The sequence below is a fragment of the Balaenoptera physalus genome (assembly GCF_965194825.1).
Source record: "Balaenoptera physalus genome assembly, chromosome: 20".
Taxonomy (NCBI): Eukaryota; Metazoa; Chordata; class Mammalia; order Artiodactyla; family Balaenopteridae; genus Balaenoptera; species Balaenoptera physalus.
The window spans coordinates 21,324,142-21,335,956 of record NC_138901.1 but is presented as its reverse complement, the minus strand read 5'-3'; the positions used below and the strand labels follow the sequence as shown (position 1 = coordinate 21,335,956).

General features: G+C 44.2%; 1 protein-coding gene and 1 pseudogene across 6 annotated transcripts in view; one reads left to right on the top strand and one right to left on the bottom strand.

Moving 5' to 3' along the window:
• EZH1 (enhancer of zeste 1 polycomb repressive complex 2 subunit) overlaps positions 1-11,815 on the top strand; it is a 37,070-nt gene continuing 25,255 nt past the window's right edge. Inside the window, exons 1-2 of one of the 5 annotated variants that reach the window (XM_082440788.1) lie at positions 1-64; positions 11,513-11,603. Coding sequence is in view for 3 of the 5 variants with exons in the window: in XM_082440791.1 (XP_082296917.1) it covers positions 54-64 (11 nt within the window). In the remaining 2 variants the exon portion in view is untranslated. Of the gene's footprint in view, positions 65-9,490; positions 9,578-11,512; positions 11,604-11,815 lie in introns of those variants that run through there. The other 4 variants (XM_082440789.1, XM_082440791.1, XM_082440790.1 and 1 more) reach the window with 4 other exon arrangements.
• LOC309651190 (eukaryotic translation initiation factor 1 pseudogene) lies at positions 2,942-11,595 on the bottom strand (annotated as a pseudogene). The gene is made up of 2 exons: positions 11,582-11,595; positions 2,942-9,645 (listed from the first exon to the last, which is right to left on the bottom strand). The product of its transcript is annotated as a eukaryotic translation initiation factor 1 pseudogene (transcript).

The window sequence follows — 11,815 nt, the reverse complement described above, 5'->3', positions numbered from 1 at the left end:
GGGGCGGGGCCGAGGCGCGCAGGCGCCCTAGCGGCAGGTCCCTGCGGCTCAGGATGGAGGATGAGTGAGTAAACAATCCTGGGCCCGGCGGTGGGGCCGGGCCTCCGCACCTTGCTACCCGGGGCCTGAGGGAAGGGGAGTCGAAGGGGTCAGAGGGCTGGAAGGAAGCGGAGGAGCACACTATCTGCCTGGCGGGGGGTAGCGGGGCGCCCACTCCCCGTTCCGAAGGCTGGGGGAGAGGGGGTAGCGGGGCGAGAGAGCCCCCGGCGAGGATCGCGTCTGCGGCGGGGAGGGCGGTGTGTCGGGGAGGAGGAGCGGCGGGGGCGGGCCCGGGGACGGGGAATCCCGTTGGAGGGCGGGGTGGGGTGGGCGGGAGCCCCAGCGCCGGGAGGGCGTGGGTGGGCGGTGGCACCTGCGGGGGCCCTTAGCGAGGTGGACTCCCGGGGACCTAGGGCAGTGCACGGGGAGGACCAGACAAGGGGGCGCAGCTTGCGATGACTTTGGGGGTGTTGAGGAAGCGGTGGCAATAAAAACAGGGTGAGGCGAGTGAGGCTTCTAAGGAGCAAAATAGAAAGGGGCGCTCACTGTTGGGGTCGAGCCGGTGCCGCGTGCCTCCTTCGGGTTTGCGCGCTAGGCGCCCAGCTAGCCTCCCCCTAGTCCCAGCCCTGAGTAAGAGGCTTCTCTCCAAATCTGGTCTCGCGCCAATCCCTGCCCACCCCAGAATTCTCTTGGGGATCAAATAATGTAAGTGAAAGAGCTTTGAAGCAAAGGCAAGGTGGTGTATTTGGGACATGCCTGTTAGGAAATGTGGGACAAACTTATTTCGGTAAAAAGCGACTACTGAGAAATTGTTTCGGGGGCGGGGAGGGGAAGGGAGGTGGAAGGATGTTCGTGCCGCCGATGGAAATATTGAGAGTGGGCTTTTCATAGGTGAAATATGGGATTGTTAATAGAGTCGCCTAGGTATCGAGTCTAGGGCTAGAGGGGTGAGGATGGGGGCTAAGAGCCGAGGTAGCCGGACCACTGGGTGCGTGCGAAGATGGCCTTGAAAGTGTGGGTCTTTTCTTCCGCGTTTGCTACCATGACGCCTTTGAAGAGAAAAATCCCCCACCCGGTGCTTTTAAGTTTAGGCAACTTGAAAGACGTTTCCAGCCGGAGAAGGTGCTAACTCCATCAGAGGTTTCTGTGAGAGCTTGTCTATTTTAAGCCTTGGAAACCCCAGGGCTGGGATGTGTGGCATTGATAAAGGAGATTACTTAATTGCGTAGAAGAAATTATTAGGAGATAAAGTACTTAAAAACATACACACACATTTATAATAGAGGAAAGGATCATCTGTAAAGATGTAATAATACTGTTATTGTCAGGGTGTATGCTGAGTGTGTACAGACAGCGTGAATTAATTCTCCCAGGGCAGAGATGTTGGTTTGTTTTATTCACTGATGCACTTTAAGCACTAAAACACTGCGAGGCACACAGTAGGTGCTCAGTACATGTTTGTGGAATAAATAAGTAGTGGGACGATCTCTGGGACTGGGAGTTGGGAGATCTGGATCCTAGTTCTTCCACTAACTGGCAGAGTACTTATAGGCCAATCACGGAGCTTGATGCCAAGGCACAGCTTTAAAACTTACTGAGGTGGAAATGACTTTTTCATTATGTTGTTACTTTATTATTATTTTTAAAATAAATTTATTTATTTATTATTTATTTTTGGCTGCGTTGGGTCTTCGTTGCTGCGTGCCGGCTTTCTCTAGTTGCGACGACCGGGGGCTACTCTTTGTTGCGGTGCTCGGGCTTCTCATTGCGGTGGCTTCTCTTGTTGCAGAACACCAGCTCTAGGCACGCAGGCTTCAGTAGTTGTGGCACGTGGGCTCAGTAGTTGTGGCTCGCGGGCTCTAGAGCGCAGGCTCAGTAGTTGTGACACCTGGGCTTAGTTGCTCCGTGGCATGTGGGATCTTCCCGGACCAGGGCTCGAACCCGTGTCCCATGCTTTAGCAGGCGGATTCTTTTTTCTTTAATTTTTAAAAAATTAATTTATTTTATTTTTGGCTGCCTTGGGTCTTCATTGCTGCGTGCAGGCTTTCTCTAGTTGTGGTGAGCAGGGGCTACTCTTCATTGTGGTGCGCAGGCTTCTCATTGCGGTGGCTTCTCTTGTTGTGGATCACAGGCTCTAGGTGCACAGGCTTCAGTAGTTGTGGCTCACGGGTTCTAGAGAGCAGGCTCAGAAGTTGTGGTGCACGGGCTTAGTTGCTCCGCGGCATGTGAGATCTTCCCCGACCAGGGCTCAAACCCGTGTCCTCTGCATTGGCAGGTGGATTCTTAACCACTGCACCACCAGAGAAGTCCGGTGTTACTTTAATTCTCTTTGAAACAGCACTAGAATAAGGAGCCTAGGATTAAAAATGAAATTTTATTCCCAAGAAGACTTTCGTGAGACGGGAAAAGGAGAGAAAATGTAGTTGGACTTGTTTCTCTTATACTTGCCTTTGAATTAGCATGCCTTTTAAAACTATTTAAAATATTATTTATGTCTCTTTAATTCTTGAGATCTGAAACCTGGCTTCCTTAGTTCTCCAGGTAACAATTCCTGCCCTTGATTTGTGCCTAATGTGAAAATTGTAACAATTTATTTTGCTAAGTATATCTTTTTCCTGTCTTGTAGTAAGTTTAAAAGTTTCTACTTTGTTGACTAGCTACTTCCCAAAGAAGGTTTGAGGCAGCAATACTAAAAACACATTATATTTCTACAAAGGATAGTTAACTACAGAGAAAAGAGAAAAAAACAGGACAGAGGAGCTGAATAGGCATTTTTCCAATGGAGACATACTGATGGCCAACAGGCACGTGAAAAGATGCTTGTCATCACTAATCATCAGGGAAATGCAAGTCAAAACCACAGTGAGATATCACCTCACACCTGTTAGAATGACTATTACCAAAAAAGACAAGAGGTAACAAATGCTGGTGAGAATGTGGAGAAAAGGGAACCTTGGTGCACTGTTGGTGGGAATGTACATTGGTACAGTCACTATGGAAAACAGTATGGAGGTTCCTCAAAAAATTAAAAATAAAACTGCCATACAATCCATCAATTCCGCTTCTGGGTATTTATCCGAAGAAAATGAAAACACTAATTCAAGAAGATATTTGCCTCCAATGTTCAAAGCAGCATTATTTACAATAGCCAAGATATAGGAACAACCTAAGTGTCCATCAACAGATGAATGGATAACATATGAGATACACACACACTCACACACACATACACAGAAGAATATTACTCAGCCATAAAATTTTTGCCATTTGGGGACTTCCCTGGTGGTCCAGTGGTTAAGAATTCACCTTCCAGGGGCTTCCCTGGTGGTGCAGTGCTTAAGAATCCGCCTGCCAATGCAGGAGACACGGGTTCGAGCCCTGGCCCGGGAAGATCCCACATGCCGTGGAGCAACTAAACCTGTGCGCCGCAACTACTGAGCCTGCGCCTAGAGCCCCTGCTCTGCAACAAGACAAGAAACCACAGTGAGAAGCCCGCGCACCACAACGAAGAGTAGCTCCCGCTCGCCGCAACTAGAGAAAGCCCGCTCACAGCAACGAAGACCCAACACAGGCAAAAATAAAAACAAATAAGTAAATTAAAAAAAAAAAAAGAATCCTCATTCCAATGCAGGGGACGTAGGTTCGATCCCTGGTCAGGGAACTAAGATCCCACATGCTGAGGAGCAGCTAAGTACACACGCCGCAGCTACTGAGCCCTCGTGCCACAACTACAGAGAAGCCCATGCACTGCAATAAAAGATCCCACGTTCTGCAACTAAGACCTGACACAGCCATAAATAAATAAAGAAATAAATATTTAAAAAAAATTTTTTTTTTTTTGCCATTTGCAACAACATGGATGGACCTGGAGGACATTATGCTTCTTGAAGTCAGACAGAAAAAGACAAATACTATATATTTTCTTTTATATGTGAAATCTAAAAGATAAAAGAACAAAATTTTTAAAAATAAAAATATGTTGAAAAAAGTGAAGAGAATTATATCAGATTAAGATTGAGGGAGAGGGTTTTAAAGGAAAAACTGCTTTTAGAGAACACCTCCATTCCAGAAAGTCCCTAGTTTTGTTTGTTTGTTTTTAATTTGTCCAAACTGTGTATTGGGCTCTTTCCTGGCCTCTTTAGTCTAACAGACTATCAGTGGGGACTTCAGTGCTCCAAAACTTAAAGCCATGAGTTCCTTAATGGGTAGAGTTTAGTGCCTCTGATGTGTTGTGTTCTCTGACACACTTGCCCTAATATTTTGATTCAAAATGGAATAACTAAAAAGTCTTGTTTTACTGAATGATAATGAGCAGTCTCTCTCTCCCTCTCTCTCTCTCTCTCTCTCTCTCTCTCTCTATATATATATATATATATATGTATATGTATATATATATATATATTTTGTTGTTGTTGTTTTGACCAAGCCATGCGGCTTATGGGATTTTAGTTCCCCAACCAGGGATCGAACCCGGGCCCTCGGCGGTGAGAGCATGGAGTCCTAACCACTGGAATTCCCAGCAGTCAGTAAATATTAAGCTTTATGCTAGTGTAACGCAGAACCAGCCAAGGTAGGACTCTAGCCTATTAGGAAGTTCCTTTAACTCTTCTGAATCAGTGTTGTACATCCTAAGAGCCAACATTTGGGTCTCATAAAAACTAATCCTGCTTTGATTTTTATCACCATTGTCTCGAGTGCACGTGACCTGATTCTTTTAATAAAGCAACACTGGAAAATATTAATGCTATAATTTTATTTTAAATAAGAATTCAGTGTCACAACTTCTTGTTAGTAAGGTTCTTTCTACGTGTATAGTGCCCAGAAACTCAGTGAGTTTTCATAAAAGTACATAATCATACAACCTTCACCACAACCAAGGTATAGAACATTTTCATCATCTCAAAAATCTCCTTTATGCTTCTTTCCATTTAATCCCTTTCTAGAAACATTCTAGTAGAATGTCATATAAGTGGAATCATGAAGTATGAAGTTTTTTGTGTCTGAATTCTTTCACTTAGCATAATGCTTTTGCGATATGTTTTGCATATACAGGAACTATTTGTTCCTTTTTATTGCTGAGTAGTATTCCATTGTATGTATACACTGCACTTTGTATACATTCACCAATCCATAGATATTTGTGTTATTTCCACTTTTTGGCTATTATGAATAAAGAAGCTCTGAACATTTGTGTACAGGTCTTTATGTACATATGTTTTCATTTCCCTTGGATAAATAATTAGAAATTGTGTGCCAGGTTTTACGGTAAGTATATATTTAACTTTATTAAAAAAAAACAACTGGCGGGACTTCCCTGGTGGTCCAGTGGTTAAGAATCCACCTTCCAGGGCTTCCCTGGTGGCGCAGTGGTTGAGAATCTGCCTGCCAATTGCAGGGGACACGGGTTCGAGCCCTGGTCTGGGAAGATCCCACATGCCGCGGAGCAACTAGGCCCATGAGCCACAGTTACTGAGCCTGTGTGTCTGGAGCCTGTGCTCCGCAACAAGAGAGGCCGCGATAGTGAGAGGCCTGCGCACCGCGATGAAGAGTGGCCCCCACTTGCCGCAACTAGAGAAAGCCCTCGCACAGAAACGAAGACCCAACACAGCCATAAATAAATAAATAAAATTAAAAGTATGTGTCACATTTAAAAAAAAAAAAAATCCACCTTCCAACGCAGGGGATGCGGGTTCGATCCCTGGTCGGGGAACTAAGATCCCACATGCCACGGGGCAACTAAGCCCACATGCTGCAACTACTGAGCCCATGCAACAATAATACTAGAGAGGCCATGCACTCTGGAGCCTGCGTACCACAACTAGAGAGAAACTGGAGAGAAGCCCGCATGCTGCAACAAAAGATCCCGCATGCCGCAACTAAGACCCGACGCAGCCAAAAAAATTAAAAAGAATAATAATAAAAAAAAAAACTGGCAAACTTCTCCAAAGAGGCTGTACCAGGGAATTCCCCAGTACAGCCAAGTCCAGTCGTTAAGACTCTGTGCTTTTATTGCTGAGGATGTGGGTTTGATCCCTGGTCTGGGAACTAAGATCCCACAAGCCACGCAGTACGGCAAAAAAAATCATAATAATAAAAATAAAGTAAAAAAAATAATGTTGCAAAGTGGCTGTACCACTTTGCATTCCCACCAGCAATGTATGAGGATTCCAGTTGTTCCACATCCTTACCAGCAACTGGTATTATAACTCTTTTTAATATTAGCCATTCTTGTTGTTGTATAATAGTTATGTCAATGTGGTTTTAATTTGCATTTCCCTAATGACTAATGATATTGAGCATCTTTTTGTGTGCTTATCTGCCATTTCTGTATCTTTTTTGGTGAAGTATCTGTTCAAATTTTAATTTTTTATTATTTTTTAAATTTATGGCTGTGTTGGGTCTTCGTTGCTGTGCACAGGCTTTCTCTAGTTGGCGCGAGTGGGGGCTACTCTTCGTTGCGGCGCACGGGCTTCTCATTGCGGTGGCTTCTCTTGTTGCGGAGCACCGGCTCTAGGCGTATGGGCTTCGGTAGTTGTGGCTCGTGGGCTTTAGAGCGCAGGCTCAGTAGTTGTGGCACACGGGCTTAGTTGCTCCACGGCATGTGGGATCTTCCCAGACCAGGGCTCGAACCTGTGTCCCCTGCATTGGCAGGCAGATTCTTAACCACTGCGCCACCAGGGAAGCCCTCTGTTCAAATTTTTTGCCCACTTTTTATTGGGTTCTTTATTTTATTGAGTTGCAGAAGTTATTTAGATAAAGACTTATTTTTAAACTTCTTGACCATAATAGCATATTTTGGAGTTTATTCTCAATGTATAGGTGAATGTAATGAAAAGCTCTTAGCTTAGTACTTAACTGGAATATAAATAGTGTTTTGTGTATATAAGTAACTAAATAACAGATCTCGTAAAATTTAAAGTATTTTTTGTGTGCCACTTCCTTTGCCTAAGATGAATGGACCCACTTCTCCAAATCTGTTCTAGTGAATGCTGAGTTTTTTGTTTGTTTGCTTTTTTTTTTAATATGTAATCTTTTTTTAAAAAATTAATTTATTTATTTTATTTATGGCTGTGTTGGGTCTTCGTTTCTGTGCGAGGGCTTTCTCTAGTTGTGGTGAGCGGGGGCCACTCTTCATCGCGGTGCGCGGGGCTCTCACTATCGTGGCCTCTCTTGTTGCAGAGCACAGGCTCCAGACGCGCAGGCTCAGTAATTGTGGCTCACGGGCCCAGCTGCTCCGCAGCACGTGGGATCCTCCCAGACCAGGGCTCGAACCTGTGTCCCCTGCATTGGCAGGCAGATTCTCAACCACTGCGCCACCAGGGAAGCCCCTATATGTAATCTTTGAAGTGATAGTTGTTGTTAATGTCCAGATGCTATGAAAACCCATCCTATGGCTGTGTTTCAGGTGTTTATTTTAATCAAGCCTATGTGTTCCAAACAGTATGTTTCATCTTCCTCATTCACTTTGTGGGGATTCGCCAACTGCCAGATAAACTTTTTGAGACACGGAAAACCCATTAAAAAGCCAAGCAAAATAAATATTGGCTCATGGTCACATGAGATTCAAATATCACTTTAATTGTAAAAGGAGGAAGCATGGCTTATTATACATTATGATTGGTTAAAACTCAAGTGACATTTTCATGTACATGTGTGTACTGCTCTGGCCAAATAAAGCACTTGAGTAAAATTAGAAATAGTGGGGCTTCCCTGGTGGCGCAGTGGTTAAGAATCCACCTGCTAATGCAGGGACATGAGTTCAAGTCCTGGTCCGGGAAGATCCCACATGCCACGGAGCAACTAAGCCCGTGCGCCACAACTACTGAGCCTGCGCTCTGGAGCCCGCAAGCCACAACTACTGAGCCCACGTGCCACAACTACTGAAGCCCGCGTGCCTAGAGCCCGTGCTCCGCACCAAGAAGCCACCGCAATGAGAAGCCCGCGCACCGCAACGAAGAGTAGCCCCCGCTCGACGCAACTAAAGAAAGCCCGCGTGCAGCAGCGAAGACCCAATGCAGCCAAATAAAGAAAGAAAGAAAGAAAGAAAGAAATAGAAATAGTGCCATTAATTATTAGACTGTTGTGGTGTGCTTACAGTCATCTCTTTTGGCAGACTGTAGGAGATCACATTTCAGCTCTAACTCCTTTTTTAATAAAAATAGTGATGTTTTTCTGTGGCCATCTCCTCTGAGAAATCTACACACACACACACACACACACACACACACCCACCCACCCACCCACCCACCCTAGCAGCTGTGGATTCTTTTCTTTTCCATTACTTGGCCTCCATTTTTACCTCTTTTCTTTCTTTTTCTTTTTTTTTGTTTCTGAAAAGTTTTATTTAAATAAGGGTTTATAAATACATTACATAACATTAAAACTGAAGAAAAAAAAACAGTTTGTTACTTCACATGGCATTGGGCAGCTGTTTCTAGTAAGTTGCGAGCTCTACAGCTACATGACTGATACATCGGTTTGAAATTTGTTCCCTTGTCAAAAGTTTAACTCTGATAGAAGGTTGGCCTCACATTCTAGTTTGGACATCGATCAGCTAGGATATGTCTGGGCAAAAAGACGTTGGTGGCAAGCCAGCTGTCCTGTCACCTCAATAGAAGGAAGGTGGCTGCTCTAAGCTCTGCCCACCTGGTCACGTTGGAGATACCAGGGGATCTTTCCCCTGATGATCAAAGACTCCCTCTAGCAGTACAGCTGCCGTCGCTGCCTCACCCCATCCTCCACTCTCAGCTTCACCGAGGGCTGTTCAGGTGGCGACATTCTCTTAGGGCAGGGAACTCTGTAGAGGGATTGCTGAGGAGCTTTGGGCCAGACATAGCCGTCTGTGATCTTGGGGCTCTGGACTTGGCTGAAACATCACTGTTACTGCTTTGTTTTGGGCCGGACACTGCCAGGTGCCTACTTCTTGAACTCTGTTTAAATGAAGGACTTCAAGACTAGACAGCATGGCTCTTTTCAGTTATTACATGAAGGAGTTACACTAGTCCAAGTTAAAAGCAGACCCCAAATGGTTACATTACACAAGCTGTGACATTTTTAAACTTGTGACAAGGGACAGAAGGAAAATTCTACTCATTGCAAGGAAATCCTCACTTAAGCTTCAGTGAGCCAGGAGCACTAAAACCCATGAACCTTCAGCTGATCGTCCTTAGCCAGTCTAATCTCTACGAGGAACTGGCATATGTTCTTGCGCTCGTCACCCTGTAGCTGAATTACTTCTCCATATTCTGGACGCTCAATTACAGTTCCATTGCAGGCAAATTTCTTCAGAAATGCCTTCTCTAGTTTCTTTTTATCGTAATCATCAGCCATCCCTGGACAGTAGTAAGGGTCTTCCTGCCGTTTCTCTGTTGAATTCTTAGATGGCTGTAATCCTCAGCGACAGCAGGAAGCAGATCATCACCTGTACTGGCATCAGCAAAGGGGTCGAAAGAGTGGAGGTTCTGGATAGTGGACGTACCATACGATTCCTTTTCCTTGGTGGAAACGGCCTGCGCCTGCGGAAGACGGAAGACGGCGGGTGGGGGGGACCGGAAGATGGCGGGTTGGGGGGACAGAGCGTCAGGAAGCGAGGGTTCGAGGGGGAGGCTGCTGAGTCCTCGGCTGCGGCTCAATGACTGGGGCCCTTCCTTCCTTCCTTCCTTTCTTTTTCTCTCTTTCTCTCTCTCCCTCTCTCTCTCTTTCCTTTTCTTTTCTTTTTTTTGGCTGTGCTGCATGGCTTGCAGGATCTTAGTTCCCCGACCAGGGATTGAACCCCAGGCCCTTGGCAGTGAAAATGCAGAGTCCTAACCACTGACCACCTGGGAATTCCTGGTCTCCAGTTTTAAATGGATGGAGCAACCTACCTTAAGCTTACTGTTTCAAAAAGGGAAATGAGTGGGACTTCCCTGGTGGTCCAGCGGTTAAGACTCCACGCACCCAGTGCAGGGGACCTGGGTTCGATCTCTGGTTAGGGAACTAGATCCCGCATGCCTCAGCTAAGGCCCGGCACAGCCAAACAAACAAATAAATAAATATTTTTTTTTTTAAAAAAAGGGGAAAATGAGTTCCAAAAGGAATGGGAGAGGGATTGCAGTTCAAAACCAATTTTTTGGGTCATTTGGGTCTCGATAAGGGTAACCTAAGGTTTCTTAGGGAGGCAGTTTTGTCCTAGATTTGAATCATTTTTTCATTTCCTAAAGCAGATTATTATTAAGCTTGTTCTGGGCAGAAATTATGTGAGCAACTACTTAATATTACATGTGAGCAGGGTGTTCTTAAATGGTTTTTTCATTCTAAAAAAGAGCCCCTCTTTTGGCCCCCATTCCATAGAGGAGTGAGAAGTACTTAAAAGATGTAGGAAAAAAAAAAGATGTAGGAAGAAGAGAGATGCTGTAATTTATAGGAAAGAAATTCAGAGCTGCTTAATTTTTGTTATAACCCAGCACTGTAGTACCTTAGCTTCTGGGATTCAAATTCTTAGGTTATGGTATTGTCGTTTCATTCCCTTCCCCCAGAGAGATAATATTTAACTCACAGAGAATTCTGTTTTTAAGAGCTTGAATCACTTGATTGCTTTAGCAGTAAACACAGTGAGTCTGTCTGCTTCTTTGCTATTCTGTCCTTACTTTATTTATCCTTTAAGCTTAACATAGCATTACACCAATCTGTTTGGTTCTTCAAATGAAACATTCAGATATAGTCCTCTTAAAGCCCAGTAGCATGAGATATTATAACTATGATCTGATCGTGGCATATGTGTGACAGTGGGTTAAATTTTGCTGTTTTCTTGTCTGTGCTGTCATTTCTTATGGGTGAAAACAGGTAATTTAAAAGTGCTTCTAGGGGACTTCCCTGGCGGTCCAGTGGTTAAACCTCTGCACTTCCACTGCAAGGGACACAACTTCGATCCCTGGTCGGGGAACTAACATCCCACATGCAGCACGATGCGGCCAAATAAATAAATAAATAAATAAATAAATAAAATGCTTCTAAACTTTCATTTCTCTTTCAAATTTTGGCTCTTCATAGCTCCTTGTAATGTTTTTAGAAATGTAGAAGGTTAGGTGAAATAAATAGACTTAGTTCTCCAGGAAACCTAAGTAGTTGATATAGAATAAAAACATAACCTTGCAGATTTTATTGAATTTTTATATGCACTTAATATTTGTTCTTTCTCTAAAATATTAATTGATGGGCCTGCTGGCTGAGCCTAGAAATTTGTGCAGAAAAGCAGAAAGTGCACTTGGTAATTGTGAGAATATATTTGTATGTATGACTGGAAGGACAGAATTCAATAAAATAAAGCACGCTTCTCAAATGGCATCAAGTATTATTAGGACCTGACTTATATGCAGATATAGTGGTAGCAGAGACCTCAAAGTCTTCGTAGTTCTTAAGGAGCATCCTACTGAGGGAATCAGGGTATAAATATGCTCCACTGACTTGAAACCACTGTCTCTTCTCTTTTGAAAAGCTGAACATTTGTTTGGCCTTTGTGTCTTGCCATTCCTCTGAAGAACAGAAGACACCTGTAAAACTATACCCTTTGCCTTGCATTCTACGAGGTAGGTAGAGTGTGGTACAATAAGTACTTCTTTAAAACTGTGAACCTTAATTCAAACACCACCCCCCCCAAAAAAAAGTGATTTGCAATGTTATATATTTCCATGTGTCTTGATTTGGAGATAAGATTATGCTGTTGTCATATCCAACCTCTATTGCTAGGAATGTGGTAGATTTAGGCAGTTTGGCAGGTGTAGTTTTATCCTGTGGGTGG